Source organism: Apteryx rowi, unplaced genomic scaffold (assembly GCF_003343035.1).
Source record: "Apteryx rowi isolate R43461 unplaced genomic scaffold, aptRow1 scaffold_79, whole genome shotgun sequence".
In the NCBI taxonomy this organism is placed as follows: domain Eukaryota; kingdom Metazoa; phylum Chordata; class Aves; order Apterygiformes; family Apterygidae; genus Apteryx; species Apteryx rowi.
The window spans coordinates 68,053-92,005 of NW_020451082.1; the positions used below are offsets into that span (position 1 = coordinate 68,053).

General features: G+C 37.0%; 1 protein-coding gene across 12 annotated transcripts in view; it reads left to right on the forward strand.

The window, feature by feature from the left end:
- Positions 1–23,953, forward strand: part of RPS6KC1 (ribosomal protein S6 kinase C1) — an 86,701-nt gene that overhangs the window by 57,167 nt on the left and 5,581 nt on the right. For 11 of the 12 annotated variants that reach the window (XR_003257260.1, XR_003257259.1, XR_003257258.1 and 8 more), the window contains 4 exons: positions 856–903; positions 2,503–2,635; positions 10,799–12,376; positions 12,648–12,737. Coding sequence is in view for 7 of the 12 variants with exons in the window: in XM_026088864.1 (XP_025944649.1) it covers positions 856–903; positions 2,503–2,635; positions 10,799–12,376; positions 12,648–12,737 (1,849 nt within the window). In the remaining 5 variants the exon portion in view is untranslated. The remainder of the gene's footprint in view (positions 1–855; positions 904–2,502; positions 2,636–10,798; positions 12,377–12,647; positions 12,738–23,953) is intronic. The other variant, XM_026088862.1, reaches the window with a different exon arrangement.

The following is a 23,953-nucleotide window of genomic DNA, read 5'->3' on the forward strand; positions in this document are numbered from 1 at the left end:
TTTAGTAACCCTGTCATCAGTGTACTGGGTTTAAAGTAAGTGCTTTCAGTGAAGGTAATTCTGTGTAACAGAGGTGGTCTCTTCAACTGCAGGTGTTCTCCTTTCTGCAGCGTTTTTTTTCTTTACCTTAAATAGTTTACAGCTGGACTTTCTTGCAGCCATTTCTGTTGTGGCTTATGGTTGCTGCAAAACAAAAAGGGCAGCTGACAAATGAGACAGCGGTGACTGTACAGTTGGTAAAACATATTTTCATGACCTGGGGGTGTGTGTGTATGTGTGGCCAGTTTTCAGGTTAGCTTCCTGGAAAGGAGCTATTGTAGCCACCCCAAAAAACCAGAAAAACCCTCCTGTAACCCACTGGCAGGCAATGAATTTGATGTATAGAAAGCCTGATGGGGAAAATTATGTTACTGGGAAGGTAAGTACAGTGAGTTGAAAAACAAATAGAATTACAGTGAAGTAATACAGGAGGATAACACTATCTGAAGGTTACTTTTCATGCTTCTTTAGGCTGTTACCATTACATTTTTATAGTTTGGGTTCTGCTGAATTATAGCTGCAATTATAAAGTACTGTTTTTTTTTTTTTAAATTAAATTAGGATTCATTTTTCTAGTTGGCTGATTGGGAATTTTGGCATTCTGGTACTAGAGAAGTATATCTATAGGGATGTCTATCCTCAGCCATATTTCTTTCCTAAAAAAAGTGATTAACAAATGTATTACTAATTTGCTGCAGGGCTTTAATTTTTTTAATCATGACTTTTATCACTTTCTTTGTAAGAATATTCAACATTAGGTCATGTTTTGTTAACTTATGTGAATCTTAAATATTTCGCTAAATGTTTTTTGCTTAGGTTTTGCTCGTAATGGACACTAGGACACAGCAGACTTTTATACTGAAGGTGAGTAAAATCTTTTATTGCATCTCTAAACAGTTTGGCTTGCTAACTTACACCATGCAAAGAACGCCTTACGTCTAATATACAGAGTTATCTCTTTGTAGTGTGTTGCTATGTTAATACTTATACCCCTATTAAATGTGCTGTAATTCTTCTTTTCTTTTTCTAAGTATTGAGTTGCTTTCCATTCCTTTTTCTGTGTAACCTCCCTATTGTGCTTATATGCAGGTTTAATCACTTGAGCTGTCATGAGTTATTGAGGCCAACATCTTAGCAGGCTTTGGTAAAGAACTGCAGTTACAATGTGTTTCTTAAAAGATTTGTAAAGACCTGGTGGCTTAGGGCATAAGCTAGTTGCTAAATAAGAAAGTTAAGTTGAAAATTCTCCGTAGCCCAAGTGATTCCACAACTCTTCACCATGTGCTTTGGGCTTCCCTTAGCTGAAGGGTGTGATACTGGCCAAAGTGGATTCTGGATGAAATGGACCACCGGTTTTATCCAAAATGGCTTTCTTATGGTTTTACATCAATAGGCTGTCAAATGTGAGGTTAATGTTACTAACTTTTGAATTAACAAATAGGTAATTGTCGGGACTAAAATTTTTCAGATTGCCCTTCTGTGTTTCAGCAAGTGCTCGGATCAAGATCCCAACATTCTCGGTGCTGGGAGTTAGTTTAGTCTGAGCCTTAGTGTGGCTGTTAGTTCAGGCTCACGAGAGGTACACTGCTGGTGGGAGGAGGGGCTGAAAAACTATGTCTCAGGCAAGGAGCTATAATTGGTTGTTAACGTTTTGTAACTTGGCTTTAGGCCTGGCTGAAAACTCTGCTTTAACTTTGTATATTTGGCCTTTGAAATCACTTGCCATACATATATGCAGAGTACAGAAAAACTGTTTGTTCCTCAGAAGGGAATATTTGTGAATATTGTATATTAGAACCTCACTTTATCTACTGGCAGATAGGGTAACATTGAATTTCCCATTTAACTGCTTATGTTTATCAATAATGTAATAGGTCACACTATTGACATACATTTTTTTCTCTTTTTCTCTCCCCTTCCTTTCTCCCTCCCACATCAATTTTTTCACTCCTGGCAACTTCATCTCTGTTCTACCTCCCAAAAATCATTACCTCTCAAGGAGACTAATCTGTTCCCTTCCTTTTTGTTGTGGTCGTTGTTGTCTTTACTGAAGTACACTGAAAATCTAAGGATTACCTGTAAAGCTAAGGTGCTCTTTTGTCTTCAGAACTTGGATTGAATTTTAACAGTGTCTTTTGGTCACACAAAAAAATAAAATTTAAAAAAAAGGTCACAGGGAAATAACTGAGTGTCATCCTGATGACTTAGTTTGAGAGAGATTCTAATAAAAACATTGACCCATGTAATTGATTTTAATGGCAGCTTTGTGCCATCTTCTGTTCTCTGGAAATGCGCCAGATGCCATCAGCACAGCCTCGGGGGACCGAGGGGCATAGAGCAGCAGATGAGTGGTTTCTCTGAAGCCCAGAGTAACTCGGATAGATTAGTTTGGTTGATAAACACAGCGCACAGCAGGCTCCAAAGGCAACTGAGGGTACAACTGACCTTTTTGTTCTCTGTCAGGGTCTAAGGAAAAGTAGTGAGTACAGCAGGAGCAGAACGACCATCATCCCCCGCTGTGTGCCCAACATGGTGTGTCTGCACAAGTACATCATCTCCGAAGAGTCTGTCTTTCTTGTGTTACAGCATGCAGAAGGTTTGTCTCTGGTTTAAGTATGTTGCTGGAAAGAGTCAAAGGTTTAGGTTTTAATCAATGGTATATTTCAGTGTCAAACTAATCTCTTATACATCTAATTAAAATATTTTTAGTGTGCCTAAGAGTACAGATGTCATGTAAGACACCCCGCACCCTCCCTCCCCTTTTTCCCTCATTCTGTAGTGGATCTGATTCCTGTTTCAAATGGCCTCAAATCCTGATGGGTTACTTGAATTGTAGCAATATTGAAAGCTTCCAACTGTTTATTTTCTACAGGAGAGTGAGTGGTTTGACTGCAACAAAAATCTGCAGTATTTACAGTCATCTCTGGGAGATAAAGTCTTTGGCTACTTTTGTATACTTTGGCAAGTAAGCCCTTTTAACATCTTATAGTTAAAATGACAAGTATCCCCACAAGAATTTAATAACTCTCTGCTAAAAAGCATCAACATTTGCCTATCACTTAATATTACATAGTTATTCTGATCTGGATTTTTAAGAAAATAACTAGTGGCATCATATAGGAGTTCAAAGCAGAACCACAGAGTTGTGCCTTCAAACTATTTATGAATTTCCTGTTAAATGTACAGAGAACAGGTGGCAAAAAATAATTACATTTTGATTTTTTCATCTAACACCTGGATTTAAATATTCCCTAAATGTAATTACCCCTTTTTGTTTAGAGTGAGGACAGAATATAAATTTTGGGCTTGCTAATAGATGTCCTTTTAGGAAATGTTAATAATTCAGACAGGATGGGTGATTGGAAAGCACTGAACTGATTTATAGAGAAGATAATTTTGTTACATTGACTATTATTTCTTTTGTTTCTAATAAGTTAGGTTTTGTCTTTTGCAGAACAACTTATGTCACGTGAGTGACACACTTTACAACATGAATGGCTGTTTCTGGTATATGTGAGTTAATTTTGCCATGAGCAGAGATGCATGAAGAAAGACCTCATATTACAGTACTGCCTGATGGTGATCTCGAGGGCTTACAGTGCTGCTCTGTGCAGTGGTACTTTTCTTAAGGTGTGCATAAGTCAGCCAAATAACTTAGTAACTATCACCTGAACTCTAATCTCCACATAAGCTGGTATATTTTGTTTGGAGAAATAATATTAAAAAAAAAAAAGAACCTGTCAGATACCAATTGACTTTAAAGCTTGAATATTGAGAAGGATTAGAGACAGGATAAAATAATAACCAGAAAAAATGTTCCTGATATTACTTCAGTTTCTAAAGACCCTACAGTTTTGCTCTTCTCTTCAGGAAGAATGTCCTTTCTCAGGAGAGATGGAAAATAGGATGAAGAAGTAATGGAATTTGAAGGAGTAGTGGTCAGATGTAGAGAGCAAAATTTTAAGAAAGGCTTAATGTTGTACAAACCTGATTTAGCAGGTGTTTAGTAAATTGAAGCTCCTTTCCCTATGGAACTGAAAGCATTTGTTACAAGCAGGTGTTGGTAAGAGCAAAACATTCAGGCCAAGCACATTTCACTGGATTAGTAACCATGTCAAAGATGAGTAGGAGAGAATCATTTATTCTTAGGGAAGATACCCCATCCACCCCAAATGTTAATCTGAGGTTTCTGCTCTTAATAAGCTCTGAGTATGCAGTGTCTCCGTTTTTCTCATTGTTATCACAACTTGGACACCCTTGGTATAAGTTATAAACTGCATAGGGTGTTTCTCCTCATTTTCTGATAAAACAGCAAATAGATTGGAAATGGATTCACCTCTATTCCTGTTCTCAGTCCGTTCAGAAAAATGATGATGTGCCATAAGGATTGTTTGCTTATTATCAGGGAATTAAAAAAGTTAATTTCCTTAAGAACGGTCCTCTGCTCTCAAGAGCTTATTGACTGTACTCAGAACAGGCAAAGGAAGAAGAAAAGAAGTGATATATTCTGTTTTAAAGAGGGAGAGCTGAAGTGCAAAGTGATAAGTCAGTCACCTGAGGATGCGTACAAGTATATTGCAGATGTAGGAACTGATCCCTAGTCCCTAACCACGGCAATAATTTGATGTTACTTCTAGGACTCCATGGCCTGTATACCTCACCCTGTCCTGGGAGACTGGGACTGGAAAGTGATTCAGGAGACATGCTCAAGTTGTTGTTTTTAACTCTACAGAGAATACGAAAATAGGGGTAAACTTATGCTGTACTAGATGCAGGAACTGGTCTTGCTCATCCCACTGATGCGCTTGATCAGATCAGCCTTTTGATAGTAGAACATATCCTTTAAATTGCAAACATAAATAGTATCAGGAATCCTATAGATAAAACAGTCTTAAATATATACACCTCCAACCAAGTATAAACAGAGAAGGTGGTTTTACTTCATTTTGGGAAAGGATAAAAACTTCTAGGGCAATACTGTTTAGGTGGTAGTCTCTGAAATTTTATTCCGTAACTTTATGAATGTTCTTGTATCAAAACTCCACGTAGTTCTGTTCCAACAGAAAAGAATATGCTGCCAGTCAAATTTATATATTGTATATTGTTTTGTGGTGATTTAATATGCTAAGTATGCCAGTTGTACCATTGGGAAGTTCAAGGGTTAAATATTGATTTAAGTGAATAATGGCTTGAGTTATAGCAAGTTCAAATGAGATTTCAGTGTTATATACAGACATTATGTATTTGCTAAGGAGATTGCTATTTCTGTTTGTAAATTTTAATTATTAAGTTCAGAACTATTGGGATTCTGAAAGCTTGACCCCAAACTCTCRCTCCAGATGAAGAATTTTTCTTTTAGTAAGTTATGATGTCATTATATGCCCAGAAATTGTGAGTGAGGTCTTTGGTCCTCTCAGAGGCTTTTCTTGTGGCCATAGTTGGAGGCTTCAGGGGTGTCTTAGAAGCAAAGAAGTCCATAATGTTATCTTGTAGCTTTGTCAGAAAGCACTTGGCAAGTCCTAGTGTGGTAGAGAGCCAATCTGATGTTAATAAGGCCTCACTTCTTCTTGGCACTAATAACTCCAGAAATTTTAGAAACAGATGCTTCAAAAATAGGCTGGGGGGCTTCCGTGGGACATCAAAGTTTAAGTGGCTGTTAGAAACTGTCAAACCTCTTTAAACATAAGCAAGCTGGAGTTCCTATCAGTCTGGAGGGCACTCAAGAAACTTCACAGTGAAGAGGCTTACTGCACACAGGAACTGATAGAAAACAGTGCAGAAGCATTCCTGCTTGCAAAGCCGAGAATTTGTAAATAGGAAAGGCAACAGTACTAGCTGTAAAGATTTGATGGAAGTCAGAAGGTGTAGGAAAGGTGATCTGGTCCTTGGCAAGAGACTATTCAGGAGGCTGCTTTGAAATAACAGCATTTGCTTGAAGTGCCTCGGGAAGTGGGAAGTTTGCCTAAACTAGCAAACTTTGTAGCAGAGATTCACCAGTAGCAGTGGAAGCAGTCGTATATGTAAGACACTGGTGTTTGTAACTACTGTCATGTTAGTGATTAGGCCGGAGATTAGCTCCCAATTCCTGTGTACGCTGCAACCCCACTGCTGCTGCCATTGGCATTCTGTAAAACATTATTATTGTATCATGGTAGTGCCTGCGTGTCTGGTTCCCTCTTAGCCTAGGAACTGTACAAGCGTAATTGTATGTTGTCATTGTTTATTAACACRATGAAGTTTGCTAGTAGTCATGTCTTTACTGAAAAGGAGGGCAGTGATTCTAAGAAAACTCTAAGGGTGTTTTTCCTTTCAATAAGGAGGAGTATTATTTCACATGAGCCTCATGACTTATCGTTGGCATGCCTGGCCCTAAACAAATTCTTATACAGTAATGCAGAGAGTTTGGCGAGGTTTTGGAGAATAATTCAAACAGATGTCTTTCAGTACTCCTGTTTTTACTTCCCTATCTGATCATGGCTATTTGGAAGCCCAGATTGTTGGGTCTGGCTTTGTTTGGGCTATCCTAAATACAGTGATTACCACATTCTTAACTGCATTCCAGTTCTGCAGGAATCAAGTATATTGTTCTTCAGAACAAACTTATGGGCCAAGCTAGCAAAAGCCAAATGATTTATTTTGGAATATGTCCACTTAGCTCGTCTATCAGGATATGAAGTTGAAATGGTAAGTGTCTGAGTATTGGATGAGGAAAAATCCAACACGTCATGAATTTTTCTTGTCAGCTAGAACAAAAACATGGTAGGAGACTAAATTTGCTGATCTGTTAGATTTCCTTTTATCCTAATGATACATCCTGCATAGTCTTTGTATCTTCTTCTCTTTGATGTTCCTGCTTCAAAGTACTATTAATAACAAAAAACTGCAGAAAAGTTTGAAAGAATATATAAAAATTGTGGAACTAACAAGATTCCTAGCCAGCTTCATCACTCGGTCACTTTGTGTTGAAATTTCTTCTTGATTATTTGGACAAAAACTATTTACATTCTGCCTCTGAAGCACAGATATAACCTCCAGACTGTTGGTAATATGGTGACATAAGGGACTTTTAATAAGTAGTTTTACATTGAATAACTGCAAAAGAATGTAGAATTTTGTGATTTTGGTGTGCTAATAAACCCAGAAAGAGTAAGCTAGACTGGTTGTAGAGTCAATTTGTGATAAAAGAAAAATTCATAGTGATTTGTTATGTTAATAGTGTACTTCTGAAATTGTATTAAATACTAATAAACTTTAGCTTAAAATGATAGCTTTTATAGTTATGTAGTATGTTAGACAATATTTGACAATGACTGAAGCTTACTTGTTTGGATTGATTTCTGTAATTTTAGTTTTTATAGATTCCTGATACTATATTAGCATGGCTTGCTAATGGGTTTTCTTGATCTTACACAACACATGGAGAGAGGGGGAAAGATTATTAGTATGTCATTCATAAAGGCATAATTATATACCCAGATACAAATATCACTCTTGTTTGACCCTGGATCGGACATTTTCAAAAAGGAATAAAATTGTTGTTTTTCACTATGGAACACAATTATTGAATAGCATTTATTTATGTATTTCCACTTGACCAGGAGGCYAGTCTTGAAATACTTATATGTAAACATATTTGGACATAATCAAATTTTYTTGTATTTAGTTGCATTTAGCTCTAAATTGGAGTTGCAGTAAGTAGTCATTTTCACTGTGATCTCTTAGTCCAAGTGATTATTAATGAGTAACTTCTTCCTTAAAAAGGTAAGATAATAACATGCTTACTAATGGAAAACCAGTCATTGTTGCAGTTCTGTCTGTTTTTACAGGTGGACGGTGTTGAATTCCTGAATACTCTCAGGATAAAACCATCCTTTTTGTCTTTTGTCAAATTTGGGAGATTAGGTTTGCTGAAAGTATTTAAAATCTAAATTTTTCTTGAAAGTTATGGCCTGAACTACTTGACTTTTTCAGTGCGGTTTCTGTGGGGTTTGAAGAGATGATATCAACATGTCTGCTTTCCTCCCTTAATCCTTCTTGGGTCTCTTCCTTTCTTAAGCTGTGCCGCAACTTCTAGCAGAGGCTAAGGTCCTAAGGAGGCTGCATGAAATCTTGCGTGATGCAAAGTGGGGCAAGTAGAAGACAAAGGTTCTCCCAAGAGCAGCTTGGCCTGTTTATATTTGAAAGGGGAGAAGAATTCTTGCACTCCTTACACAGTCCAAACCCTTTCTACCTTAACATAGGAGGACAAAACATTAACATCAGGGAGAGCTCTTCAGAGAGCCCCCAAGACTTGTGTTTTCATAAGAACAAATTTGTGAAGCAGTACTGGGGTAATAAATACAAGTAATATGAAGATGGAAATATTTTGCATTTGCTTGTGCTAGTTAATACAATGCCGGTGAGACGGGAATATTTTATGTGTTATAGTGAATGAAGCAGGAGGGTGGTTGTCAAATGAGATTTTATTGTTTGGTATGCACAGACCCTGAATAATTCCATGCCTAATTAATAGACTGGGAAAAGTTATTTTGCAAGCGCTGTTCACTTAAAATAATTTAACAGAAATTTTAAATAAAATTAATTGTTGTAAAAAGATTATTTCATCAGAATCTTGGGATAAAATTAAACTTTTGTATTCCTTCTTTTGTCATGGAGGAAAGTGTGGAAAAGATGAGAAGGTCTCTCTCACACATATATAAAAAATATGTCTGCTCTCTCTCTCTTTCTCTCCTCCTTCTTTCTGTTATTTTCTTTCCCCACCATTCTATAGCAAAAGTGTGGATAAATATAAATTTAGAAAAAGAATTGATGAGTGTGCAATGAACATTTTGCTTTTATTTTAACCAAACTGATTTTAAAACAGTAATTCTGCAGTTCTGTACAAAGTGAAGGGTGCAGAATGAGCAGCAGTGCCCTACTTCTGCTTTTTTTCCTGACGAACAGCTGTGTAACACGACATTTTTTAAGGCAAGTGGCTTCATCCTAAGCATCTGCATGGGCCCGCTGCCTCTCACAGAGGCAAGATGCTGCTTGTCACACACTTCTGGCGGGGGCCAGGGCTCTTGGTTCTGCAGGACTGGCAGGAGCCAAGAGCTGCTGCCTTGCGGGGAGTGACTGATGAGCCATGTCTTGCTACTGTGAAATGGCACATCTGTAGGTATTCTGAATGCATCTTCAGGTAGGTATATAAAGTTTGTATGTGGTTAATATAGCAGCTCTTGTTCTCTTCTCTGCTAGCATTACTTCCATTTGCTCCTGTCCATCTACGTAGCATCCTTTCATGTCTTCTAGAAGGTGGTGAGAGTCATTTTGACCTGCTATGTCCGTTTGTAGCTTACAGGCAGAAATCATGTGGATTAATAGATTTAAATTTCTATCTTTACCATTGAACTCAAGCTGTTAGAATTCCCTCTTAATATTTTTGATATATTTATTTTCACCACAGCCAGTGAGAATTATTTTTCCCTTCAAAAACAAGTCTTGTCTTAGCCAGAGGGATAGAGAGGAAGATAACTCCACATTACATTATTCAAATTCGTTTTTTAAAGTATCAAGGTTTTTCTGCCTTTGATAAGTTATTTTTGAAATACCTCGAAATATATAAAACCTGTTCCTAGGCAATAGAAATACTTTTTTCTTTTGTTGTATTTTTTTAAAGGAATTTTGCCTGATAGGAAGAGTGTTTAAAAAGAACTATTAAGGACTATGTTTTGGAAAAACATAATATAAAACTATATTACCCAAATAAGTAAAAAACTGCAGATGCCCAGCGGGCTGGGTATTTCTGTGAAGTAGATCTTCTATGAAGATTTTATAAGAACTCCTGTACTTTCCAGAATTTCTGTAAAATCTTTTAAATTGAAATGTCTTGACTTTGCATTTTTCCTAAAGTTATTGAAGGTAGTTTCTAGACTGTTGAAGCCAAATTCTTTGGCTAGCAAAGTGCAAGAGATCCAGTAACTTCTTGACTTGTTCTGTGTGGCTTATGTTTTATAATCTTTTATAAAAAGCATGCTATAAATGTGCAGTATTTGAAAGCATAAAGAGTCCCATTTTGTATTTTTGAAACTTAACAGTTACTTTTGGAGTACTTTTCTTACAGTTTTTGATGTGAAGAAACTGGTTTGCTAATGTAAATTAGTTTGTTGATAAATCGTTGTGTAATGTAACTTAGAAAGCCATAGAAAACTATTTTAAGGCCTGAGATTCAAGGGAGAGATGTGTTCATATTTAATAGAGAAAAACAGTTCTTCAAAGAGAGAAAAAAAACCTTAAAATATCCTACTAATATGAAGTAATTCTGTTTACCTTCCCCTTACAGAACTTGCAAATTAATTCTTTTTGGTCTCTCTCCCCTAATGTCACTCATGAGCTTGGAGGTGTGATACAGAAGATTCAGTACAGGTAGAACTGGTGATGGGCGCTAAACCATTTCATCTTCCCTGGTTCTTGCTTTCTTTTGAGATTGTAGATGGAGAGTAGTCACCACCATGCAAGTTGAGACAGACTCTGAAATGAGACTTAAAAAAAAAAAAAAAAAGCTTAGATGCAGCTATTTAAATATTTATGTATTAATACAAATCTGTTTGAAAAGTAAGTTGGAGTCTCTGTAATTATTTCCTACTGAGACAGCAGATCCAACTTGCTCCATGGACATAAGGAGATAGTGTGCTCTGACAGTGAGGGTATTTTCCTGTTTTATAATGAATCTGCTTTTGTTTTGAGTTAAATTAAGAGATTTCCTCCCCTTCTCTTGCAGGAGGAAAACTGTGGTCTTATATCAGTAAGTTCTTAAACAGAAGTCCTGAAGGGAGCTTTGAAATTCCTGAACTCAAAACATCCAGTTCGACTAAAATTCACCTGGAGCAGCCGACACCTAGTCCTAAAGAAATCAGTAGCAGCACTGATTCCAGAGAAAGCTACGGGGAGAGGATGCTGAAGGTGGTCCCACTGAAGAACAGCCTAACGCCAAGCTCTCAGGATGACAGCAGCAACCAGGAAGATGGCCAAGAGAGTTCCAAGTGGATGGACTCAGGGTCCAGCTCAGAGGAAGAGTGCACTACTAGTTATTTAACATTATGCAATGAATATGGTCAAGAAAAGATTGACTCTGGCTCTCTAACTGAGGAACCTGTCGTCAAATTGGAGAATGAAGGTCTAAATACCAAGGAGAGAAGTTGCTTGCAGATATGCACTGTTGTTGGCAGTGATAGCTTCAGCTCTCAGATTGCATCTCAGGAACTAAAGCTTTTCATTGATGATACTGAGTCGGAAATAGCTAGTCCTACTAGGATATTGGACTCATTAAATAAATCAAAGAACAGCCCCATGGAACTCTTCAGAATAGACAGTAAAGATAGCACCAGTGAGCTTCTGGGGCTTGATTTTGGAGAAAAATTATATAACCTAAAATCAGAACCTTTGAAGCCATTATTTTCTGCCCCAGATCATGACAAAAGCTTTGATGCCCTGGAAAACAAAATGGGTGTGAGAGCTCATGACACCATAAGCAGAGGTTCAAACGACTCTGTGCCAGTGATCTCCTTTAAGGATGCTGCTTTTGATGATGTAAGTAGTGTTGACGAAGGAAGGCCTGATCTCCTAATAAACTTACCTGGCATATCTGATGAAACAGAGGAGGCGGCAGTGTCAAGGCCAACAAAGTTTACAAAAACTGATATGAACATCTTGGAAGTAAAATTATTAGAAACGCCTGATGTCTTACAATTAAATAATTCTGCAGAGCAATGCAAAGCATTTGATCAAGAGCCAAATCATGTGGCACCAGAACTGGGCGATCCTTCCCACGAAGAAGGAAATGGACAAAGTGGTGTCACTCAGGGAGCTCTTGGGAGCCTCTTTACAGCTGAACCAGAGGTAGGTAGTTCAGAAGATGGGGCTCTGTTTCAAGGGCTTGGAGCCTGCTCCTTAAACGTGACAAGCAAAGAAGAAAGTTTATTTGTTTCCAACTTGCTCTCAGGTGTTAAAGACATTAGTTTACATAGAGACATGGTAAGAGATGAAGCTGTGTTGCTGTTTTCTGATCAAACTGAAGACTTTGGGAAAGAGGAAACAAACCCGGCTTTGTTACCAGCAGCTGAAAGTCAAAAGACAGTACCAAAGAGTGAAGATGAAATAGCAGTAACAGGGGAGAAGGAAATACATCACATTTTTCAGGACCTCGACGAAAGATTAGCAATAACCTCCAGGTTTTATATCCCAGAGGATTGCATTCAAAGATGGGCAGCTGAAATGGTTGTAGCCCTTGATGCTTTACATAGGGAAGGAATTGTGTGCCGCGATTTGAACCCAAACAACATCTTATTGAATGATAGAGGTCAGGAACTTTTGCAAATGCATTTCTTTTTATTCGCTGTTGCTTCCAATTAACTGAGTAGGCGTTTTATCTTGTAATTAGTATCTTCATTTCCTGTCTAGAGCTTCATTATCAGTGCAGCAAATTCACCCCCAGTAATAGCTTCTAGTACTTAATGATGCCATTATTCTTAATGATACTGTTTTTAGCTACAAAAGGAGTAATTACAGTTCACTTCTGCAGAAAATGGAAGGGAAAAATGTTTTGATTTCTCCTGTCGTTTTGTTTTTAGGACACATTCAGCTAACGTATTTTAGCAGGTGGAGGGAGGTTGAAGATTCCTGTGACAACGATGCCATAGAGAGAATGTACTGTGCCCCAGGTTAGAGCAATCACCTACAATGTTTCACTTGGAAAGTAGATGAGCAGCTTTCGTTTTCTCACGGAGCCTCTGTAATGCGGAGCTTAAGTTTATGCAATATATTATAGGCTTTACTTTTTTTTTCCTGAATGTCTTAAAAACTAAGAGGGTTGATAACTGCTTTGTTGCTGAACTGTGGTGTTGTTTGTTAGAGCACTCATATAAAATGTAATTGCATTGAATGTCTTGTTTAAGCAACTTTAAGGAACATTTTGTTTTCTTTCAGATATTTGCTGTGTGTGAGTACACCCTGATAACTGAAAAGAACAAATAAGGGAAAGGGCAGATTGAAAAGATGACAGAGAGGTTTAAAAATACAAAAATATGTACAGGCAAAAAACATGAGGAGAAAATGTTGAAGTTAGAAATATACAGTCCTAATAGTCTTAGAGATGCCTGTGACATTTTTGAGGAGCTACAATGGGCTTTGAAATAGTTTAGGGAGCTCTTTTCTTAGAACTGCTTTCATCAATCATGAGAGTGATAAAATCAATATCTTGGGTTTTTATAGCAAGGGTGGCACTTGAAACCAAGCCCTCCCTCTCTTCATTCTCCCAATTTATTTTCTGCTATTATAATGGTCAAATGGTAGTGACAGATAAAAATCAGATAGCTAAACCATTTTACTTATAACTTGATATTTTAAAAATTTCATAGCTAGCTTAAAAAACTTACTTTTGGAGTCAAAATGACTACTGGGAGGCTATTCAGATATTTCAGTTTCTCTCTTTTATTCTGAAATTTCAAATGCCTGCGTACTTTTTCTGCTGAATGCATGGTCTGGTTAGGCTTTGCAACTTGGCATGAAAATAGTCCTCAAGCTCAAGCCTGTAATCATGTTCACTAAAGATTAGCTGAAGAATAAGTTATAAGCAATGAAAGAGAAAAGTTCTGAACTTAGTTTGGCATTGAGTATTTATTCTGTGACTTAGTCCCATCACAAATGACTTATGGTAGGGAAACTGCTTGCTGTGAATAAAGATTGTAGGAAGTCAGCAAAAAATTGAATTCCAGCCTCTCAAGATTAATAGTCAAATAAAATCTTTGCCATGCGGGTGCAAGACAAATGGGAGACAGCAGGTATTGCAGAGAAACAGAAAACAAATATTTTTTTTTACCAATGAAAGTAAAAACCACACCTTCTTTCCATCCTCCCCCAACTTGAATTCAAGAATGAGAAAACTGGGGAATCCCTGCATTTCAGAATCTCAGCAATTCTTGTGACTTGCAGAAGGGAAACTGCTTGTTGCCAAGGTGCAATCCATCCTGTTAGAACGAGGCATTTTGTTGCCTCCCTAACGCAGCCTTGTACAAAGCTCTCCCCAGCTGAGTAGTAGCAAGGATGAAAGTGCAGCCTTTTCCCACCCTGTCACTGTTAATGAGCTATGAAAGTCAAAGATTAATTTTTCTGTATTTTAACAAGCATCCAAAGAGAGGCCTTTGTTACCCCCTTAAACCCCAACCAGCCAACTCCTGCAGTAATGAAGTGATTAGGGAGCAACGGAAATAATATTGAAAAATCCTCAAATGCAAGAGTAAAGTTTTCTGCACCATTGTTATTTCCACCTCACAGCACAGGTGTGGTATCCATTTAGCTTTTGCTTGATTAAGTTTTCCTCACCTCTCCTCTCCTCTCCTCCCTCTCTGTCCTACCTCAAACTGCAGTTTGTTTTGTGTATCTGGACTTTCTCATTTGTGGAACCTTATTAGACTTCAGTGAAATTACTCCTGGATGTAAATATGTGCCTGTAACTAGGGAGCTACGGGATGAAGATTTGTGCGTGCAAATATTAGATATATGCAACACAGCTGCATCGATACTGCTCCATGAGTCTTACCTTTCATGTTTTCTGATCTTAATGCTATCTGTGCAAAGTGTAGTCCTATTTTAGTGTAGCTATTCCATGATAATTTTTGTGTAGGAGAGTAATACTTGCAATAACTTAGCAATACAAAACCTATTTTTAAGCCAAGTGGCATTCTTTTTTGAGTAATGGTTTAATATCTGTACCTTAAATATTTTGTATAGCTGAGGCCAATGTAGCTTTCTTAAAGCTGCTGCTGCTGCTAAATCTTGCTCTAAAGCATTTGATCATTATTAGAAAACTCATTTTAGTGGGCCTTTCTTCGTGGACACTCTGGTGTTATAGGAAAATAGACCTCATTTGGATGATCATTTTTCCTTTTAAGGAGTGTACCATGCCCCTGAACCCATGTCTCCCCTTTAGAAGGATAACATTGCTCCTCAAGCTGCTTCTTGGGATAACCATTTTGAAATTATACTTGTGCTTCACTTAGTACAGTAAGAGAAGATGGCAGGTTTGGTTTTTTTATTCTTTTTAAGTTAGTCTTTAAAACTGATTATAAATGTTTCTAATAGCTTTCTGTTTCCCTGCTGGAAGAAAGGCTGCAGTTTTGTGGAAAGGAGCAAAGATCTTCACAAAATTACATTGTCTGATGATTTATTTTATAATAGTACAGCACAGTGACTAAATAAAATGACTCAAAGTGAGTCTTTATCTTCTTTGGAGTTTTCCTGGTGTGTCTAGTATTGTATGCCTTGTTGCCCTTTCTCTAGATACTCAGCCGCCCTCCTCCTTTTCCTTCACTACCTGAAGGATGCATTGAAACTTGACTTGTAAAATTTTGTCTCCATGTGTCTATCTTGATGTCTTCTCAGGACTGTGTAATTTTATCTGAGTTCAGGATAGAATGGGTTTTGGATATAGCAAACTTTTATGTAACACACTTTCAACGTTTGGTTATTTAAATGTAGCAGTTAGGAGTATGTAAGAAAGAAAAGATGTCTTTATTAAAGGTCTGGTATTACATACTTGGAACAAATGTTGAGTCTTCTTGGGATGCAATTCTATTTTGCATTGATTTTGGAATGACAAATTTCATAGGCAGAAACAGGAGAGGGTGATCTGAAAGTTTCATAGGTTGCAGGATATATTTGATTTAAAATATTTAGGAAATTATATTGCATAGTTATTTGAAAGAAATAAATATGTATTTGAAACAATTTTACCTTTTTAATTGATAAGGTTACAGGCTTTAATTTTTTTAGAGCACAAGTTATAGTGTTTAGCAGTGAAGTGCCTGAAGGCATATTTAAGTTGCTTTATTGGTTGAAGGAAAACCTGGAACCTAAATTCTACAAAACTACTGATCTATCAGAATCTAATTCCTGGAGGGACTAAGAATAATAATATTAATGTTGACGTTCTTCACACTCAATGGAGGGCAGAAGTCCATCTACACAGAGCTTGCTTTCAGGGTGTAGGATTGTGTGTTCAAGGTTTTCAGTACCCGAGGTTATAGCTTTTTACTAAAGCAAAGCAAAGTAATATTGGTACAGAAATAGTGATCAGATCCTTTCCCTTGTGAACAGGGAGGAATTTCTCAGCTCTTGTTATCCCAACAAGTGCAGAGAGGAAATGTAGCTACATGTATGTAAAAGATTATACAATGAATATATAAAATAATAGAACAAATACAGATATTATAAATGGAGAGGTGTCAAAAAGATGGGAGAAGAAATGGTTTAAATAGCTGCATACTACTTTGCGGTCACAATATAATTAATTTTGTGTGAAATAGCAATGTCATCTTATATCTTGCATAAAGTAAAAGCAGGGATAAATCTTTTGCAAGAAGTTACATTTCTCCACTCTTGACGGCAGGTGGCATTATACCATTAATGGATTTTACTGTTGCACTTACTGGCTCTAATTTGCCTAACTTCACATAAAAGCTAAAGACAGTGTTTATTTGTAATGATTTGCATATCAAGAACTGTACTTAGAAGCTCAGAGTAATGGTGTGTTATAGTACTGTCAAATCTGCTAGTAGAATTGGACAACTCTTTTTACTCCTTGCATAGTTGTACTGGGTAAAAAAGTTCATGCTGAACCAGTTACTGTAACAACAAAGCTATCTGCAGATGCTTAAAAGCAGCGCCTGTGCTGTACTTTGATTAATGGCCAAACCAAATCTTTGCTGTTCACCTATGATAAGTCAAATGTTGTTTCTCKAACCCACAAGGGAAGTGATGGATTATAAATCATCCCCTATAAACTCAACACCACTTCAAGTAAAACCGTGGGAGTTTTGGCCAAGAATAACCTATTTACTTTTAAAGAAGAAATTAAACACTTGTTACTGAGAATTTCTGCTGTGTTAATATAGTTAAGGTGACTAATGTGAGGTTTAGAGTTTTTTTACTTTCCTCTTCTTTACAATAATTTTGTGTTCTGAATATTTTAAAGTGTGCTAAGCAGCTGATGTTTGAATATAAAGTTATTACTAGATCAGATGAGAATGATTCATTGCTGTTTAAACAGCCCTTTGCTCTCCATGCCCCCTGAGAACTCTTATCACTTATTTGTCAAAAAAACCCCGCAAAAACTAACAAAAAATCCCTCACATTATCCACCTGCCTAGTGGTTGATAATATCAGCAATGTATCTCTTTATCTCTTGGTTAACGTGCCTTGGTATTCTGAAGGGGGGAAAATTCCAGTAACAGATTCAATTTACACGGACAGAAACTTGAGCAAATGCCAGCCTAGCAGGGGGGCCATTATTCTGGTCTATAAATAAGTTTAAAGAAGAAACAAACACACACAAAAACCTGTGAATCAACATGTTTTGGTCTAATTGAGGGAAAAGCAAGATGGATGAATTTTGAAATGCAAATGATCACCTTCTGTTTTTTAAGTATAGATTTTGCCAACTTTGTGATCTTAGATATAAAGAGTTGTTACTTTTCAAATAGAACAATAATTATATTCCATTGTTGGTAGTCATGAGCTTTAAAATAAAATCAGTAACTTTTTAAAAAAGCCCCTTCATAGAATGCTTCATACCTGTGAGAAAGACAAAATTGTCTACAGTCAAGACTCTCTTCAGCTAGAACAGGTTAAGATGAGGACTTGCTCATGAAAAGGAATGTTTTAGGTTCTTTTCCTGTCTCAGCTGTAAAGCATGATGTTGTAGAAGTGACTTGCTGTTCTAACATAATGTGTAAATGCAATGTGTGAATGAGATGTTTTACTTATACTCTTTAAGTTCTCTTGCCAGCTGGCAGGGAGAAGTTCTGTCATATCCCATAGTGTTATCACAGAGCTAGATTCCAGAACTGTGGCATCTTTGTTTTTTTTTTTTCTTTTTTCTCCAAACCATGAGTTTTCACCAGACTGTATGTACTACAGACTGGAGGCTTGCTTGTTGAGATCATAAAGCCAAAGGGAGTTTAGCTACATCGAAAATGTAAGTAGGAAACTGGCCACCAGTAATGCGTCATACTATTCTGATGACTTCATAAGCTGTGTGGTATAATCAAGCCTTATTTAACAAACTAGCCTTCATTCAAAATAAAGATGCAAAGCTTTTAGATAACCTAAAATATGAAGCATTAAAATAAAAATTGCTAAAATGCTATTAACCTGCATGGTGTAATTTTTATTTACTGAATGAGGAAAAAATAGTCTGCCTCTATTTACCAAACAGATATTTGATACGGGAAACCCTGCGTATTATTTGTGTATGTGTATTTCAGTAGCAGTTTGCAGACGCTCATTAAATTCTGCTATTCTGTATTAAAGTAATTTAATTTGGAGTAGATTGTTTAAGAAGCGAAATAACTGTGGTAGATTAAAGTGCCATTGACCCTGAGAGGTGTCGAGGGGAGGATTGGTCTCATGGTTATAGTGTAAAGAGGGGACTTCCTAGATTTTATCTCTGACTCTGTCCTAGCTTTCTGTGTGATTTTACAGTCTCAGGATGATCCTAAAAAGGAAGGGAAAACCAGGGCAGACAAGTGGGCCTTGAGCAGCAAAGGTGGAAGGACTGGCTAGTTCAGTTCGAAAAACACTGGCAATAGCAAATGGGACTGAAAATTAACATGAAAGCTATATAGCTGGAGTGACTAAGCAGGAAAGGGCTGGAGGTGCAGAAGAAGGACTAATTGTTGTGCAGCTGGGAGGAACAACTGTCACAACGGTTTGGAGGTGCACAGCTCTCCAAAGGCACCAAGGCATCCCAAAGAAAACAGTAACAGCTGACTGCTCCCAAAATAGCAAAATGTCATGAACCTGGAGTAGGTAATTGAAAGCATAGGTTTGGAGAGACTTTCAGGTATTTTCCAAAATAATTTGATATGGTTTGGCACTCAGGCATGTTTTGAGTATACTGTATGTTTTAGGTGAAGTACATGTTCATGTATTTTTTCTGGACCCTGTAACTAGAGTAAGCAGTGAGATGTATTGAAGTTGTTGATTTGTAAGAATCTGTTTTTGTTTGTTTGTTTGCTTGACTGGCATAAAAGCCAGCTAGTAACTCTGGAAGAAACTTTAATTCACCCGAGGTGTTTTTTTAATAATAGATGGAGCTAAAACTTAAAGCTACTATAAAAGATGCCCTTTGCAAATAAATGAAAATAGCTGAAGGGTTAAATATTGTTTGATTTCTTTTGATAACAGCACTAAAAAGTTTCTTCATCTCTTTTGTCACCTGATTATTTTAGAGGAAGTTTTAATTCCATCTTGGGTCACTAAAAGGAGAAAAAATAGATCCTTCTATTAATCTTTTTCTATTAGTGACATGAGGAAATTTCTTCCAAAGAGGGACATAGATGCTCCTATGTTTTTTAATATCTTTAATATGTAACTTCATATTTTCATACTCCATTTGATCTTAGCAAATGTTCATTGGGCTTGCCTCACTACTTTATTGTTTAAAGACCATGATACACTTTTTATACTTAACTATAGATGTTTCAATACTGTGTTTTATAAATTGCTAAAGCATTTTAGGTGAAACATTATGGCCAGATTGCTTGTGTGATGTATTATTTAGTGACTCTATCTTATGATATCTTGGCTGACTGAATCTGCATGGAGTAAATTAGCTTGGACTCATTTTACTTGGTTCTCTGCAAATGCTTCTTTATATTTATAGATATTAAAATATGATAAAATAGTAAGCTTTTAAAATTAAATGAGTGTAAGGTAAATAGAATTTCTGAAGCAACTCTAATGGTTTTTCATGCAATACTATTTATCTCAACGGCAGGAGAAAGGGAAAACATTGTGTCTGATGTTTTCAGGATGTTGGACAAGTCCATTTCCTCCTTAACGGTTTCAGACACCTGATGGTAATTCARATGGGTGTCCTTGCTTTCTTATCAGTGCAGAAACAATACTTGCAGGTATGCTATTTACAATACTTGAAGGTATGCTATTTCTGCTTGAAACACAGAGTAGGGGGAAGGGACTCTTCCTTGTTTGAAATTCTTATCAGTCCACCAAGAGTCAACTGGTTCCTTTCTTAATTTATGGAGAAACCTCTCAACTCAAAGCCCTTCTTTACTCTTAGATGTTAGGTTAAGCAGTACTTCTACTATTAACCTGTTTTCTTGTGAGCTGATTTCAGGTCTCATTCTTAATTCAGATGTATCTTCTAGATGTTAAAGGTTATCCTACAAAGTTTGATTTTGTTCCAGGTGATTTGCAAGTGATTTGGCATTAAGTTGCACAGTGAATTTCAAGTCGCTTGGACTAGCTCTAAACCTGGCTTCTTTTGTTTTTATTTCGATAGTGCTTCAGTGTGCTAGTCAGGAAGCCTTATTATCAGCCCTGGAGGAAACTGTATTTGGGAGAGAATTTTTGAGGGRTTGTAGTAAAAATCTTTGAAAGCCTTCAGCATGAAGGGTGTATTTCAGGGTAAGATGTTGTAGAAAGGATGAGAAAATCAATCCTGATATTGATAACATCATCAAAGATGTGTGTTCAGAAAAAGCCAAGGTTCTGTTTTTCTACTTTAGAACTGACATTTATGTTTAAAAATATAGGACTTTGTCATCTACATATCCCATATCAGGAAGTAAGGTACTACTGTGTGTAATGCAAATATTGAGATAAGTGTGGAAACCATAAAGAAATAGCCTTTCAGTTGAGACCAGCTGCGCTGAAAGAATAGTGCTGGGTACAGAGGCTGTTTACCTGCACCATCTGTCTCGATCTGAATCTGATAGCATTTTACAAATCTGATTCTCTTCAGTTTCCCCTGACTACTGCTGCTAAAAGTGTTTCTGTGCAGGAATTTAGCATTGCTATTGCCATGAGCTACTTGGTGCTAGATGTTGAAGGGAAGTGCATTGGTAAGCGAAAAAGAAGGAAGCCCTCTCATTCAATGAAGTTGCAATGAAGTTGGAAGAACTACTGATCTTTTTTTTCAGCCTACCATTTTTCTCCAGTTTAAGAGGATTTTGTATTTGAAAATGATATGAACATTTTTCTGCAAATTTTGTACTGCAAGTCCTGGAAACACCAGCACCATGCACATGCATATGTAGATTTATGTTTGTACAAATGTGGATAAGGTCCTTGATTTCAAGGTTCATGAAGTAAAAAATTGGCACAAATATCCATGTTATTCACTTAGGTTTATGGGTCGCTACCATTTATTGTCTAAATTACTTTGCTGATGGATTGAGATGAAAATGTTTTCTTAGTGAAAGCAGATATTGTAGTTCAGATTTATTGCAATATTAAAGCTTTAAAAAAAAGCATATGCCCTGTGTGGTATATTACGTTAGCTAGCTACTCTGTATCACTTGAAAGCACTTCATAATCTACAGTTTCTAAATTTTCCCATGATGTGTAGTCAAGATAAAATGCAGTAATATTGATGTGATATCCTGAATTTATTACGATCAGTGTATTGCATCAGAAGTAAGGTGACCTATTTGAAATAAGGGAATGTAAACAACATATGTTTATTTGTAGTATTCACGATGTGTTTTTTTTAAGGAAAACATTTATTTTAATCCTAAATGAGGTGATTTTGGGACCTAGGGAAAGCAGTAGGAAAAGAGACATTGGGTAATGGGAGAAAAGTAGAACTAACATTTATTTTTTGTATAAAAGAACATTCAGATGCTTCTCATGGCTGAATTTTCCATTTTCTGTTCCATGCTGGTTTAGATGACTTGTCACACAGGCTCTGCTCATGTGCACAGGAACCCAGCCAGAGCCCCTCAGTGCGGGGAGAACTCTGCATTACTTGGCTGTTCTCATTTTATCCCATTTGTCTTGTTTCGGTGATGGACAAAAGTAATGGAAGAGTTCATTGCTCTTAATGTAAGAGACCTGCAATGACGTGGTTTTTGACTTGTCATAAATTGAAAGTGCTCTTATGGTTAAAAATATGAGCTTGGCTTGTGAAGAAGTAAACTCTAGTTTACTTTTTGACTCTTACTCTGTGTTCATTTTCTTCATCAGTGAAGTGAGTGAGGTGACGTCGACTTCCTGTAATGAACAGTTTGTGTTTCTGTGAAAGAAGGAGTGTAGGTTTGATTCTTCAAAGAATTGGATCAGCATCTGTGACTGCCAACACAAAAGGAAATAACACCAAAGCTCAGAAATGAATTTTTATAATACTTCTTTTTTGTGTGTGTGTGTGTGCTCAAAATGACAAAGCTTTTCACCTTCTAGAATTTGCTTATATTAGGCTGTAAATTAAAAGACCCATACCCACCAAATGTTAGTTTAGATGTTCTTTCAGTGTCTTTGAGGAGGAATAGATTATCTAATTTTATGGTATTATTCTAAAAATTAAGACTTGTCAACATAGGGAAATTGATTCAGATTAACTGGTAGCATATGAATTAAGAATGGAGTAGTCAATACTAATTAACTCTTGGCTTGACTGCCCTTATTCTGGAATAAGTGTGAAATTAATATAATAAATAGAAATCTTCAATTGTTTGAGAGAGAGCATTCTTAATCCAGAATATTCACAGGATTAAAATCACAAAGGAAAGAACAGCTAGAATGCCTCTCCTATAAAGAAGCCTCAAATATTTTAGTCTAGATTTTACTTTCCATTCATATTATCTCATTTTTGAATGTAYGTAATTGGAACATATAGCATTAGGAAATCACATGCAGTAGTTCTAGACTGAAAAGGGCATTTCCATGCAACAGATTTCACTGAGATATGCCTTTAGTCAGCTATATCATGTGGAAAGGCCTGAAGTTTTGGGGGGGGGAGTGTTAGAGGACAATTATGTAGAAGGTCTCTCTCTAAAAGGAAGTAAGATTGATTTTATTTAGAAGAACAGATTTTGTTTTTTACACAAATTATCTGGACTTGCCATAATTTTGGTTTGGTCTAGATGCCTGTCTGGGGTCTTAAAACATTTTTAAAATGTATGCAATTATAGTGATACAGTTCCTTGTATGGCTGCCATTATATCTTTGTAAAAGTTTCTTGATAATGATAGAAATATTAATCTGTAAGGAGTGGAATAAATTCTACTAATGTGTGGTACCCTTATACTGATGTATTGGGCATTCAAATGCCATTAACTGTAATAAACTTTTCAATGTGAGTAATGCCCTAACTGAAGAAACAATGTCTGAGCCATCCTTCTACACTCTTGCAACCTCAACCTAGTCCTTAAAGGTGCTGAGCATCTTCCAGTTTGTGTTACAGCTACCCTCACCGTTCCTCTGTGCTCCCAGTGGGAGGTCTGGGGCTACCACCTTCCTTTCCCTGACACCAGAGTTTGACTCATCTGTAGTTCTCCTTGGCCGTGCTCATGCTAAACTCCATAAAGAGATGAGCAAGAGTTTTCTAACCTGCCACAGTACATTTCACAGCAATGGCTATGTGACTGTATGCTAATTGCTGTCCTCTGTTGGGAATCCGGTGTGGCTTTTGCCACCAAAGCTATTTTAGTGCAGCTGCTGCATTTTTGACCGTCAAAATAAAAATTTCCTCGTCATTGCAGTCTGTTTTACTCCCTGTTTTAGTGCAGACAGCTCGTGGTGTGTTTGCATTTAATTTTGTAGTGTAAAGTGCGACTCGGTGAAGGCCAAGTTTGTTGCATGCGTCATGCTGTTGAACATATAAACGTATATGGCTGGGGCTTCTATGAGTCCCACCACTCCTCTTTGCTGTCTCTTGCGCATGGACAGCAGGAAGACAGTGCTGGCTATTTGCTGGATGATAGGGGAAACAACTTCTTACACCTAGGTAGCTGAGGTGAATCTGGGCTGATTTGTAGTAAACTACAGTCACTAGTTGTGGGTAGGCTATGTGAAGTAGATTTGGCATCTCTATCTAGTTCCCAGCAGACATGAGAGAGTACTGTGAAAAACCTTCCAT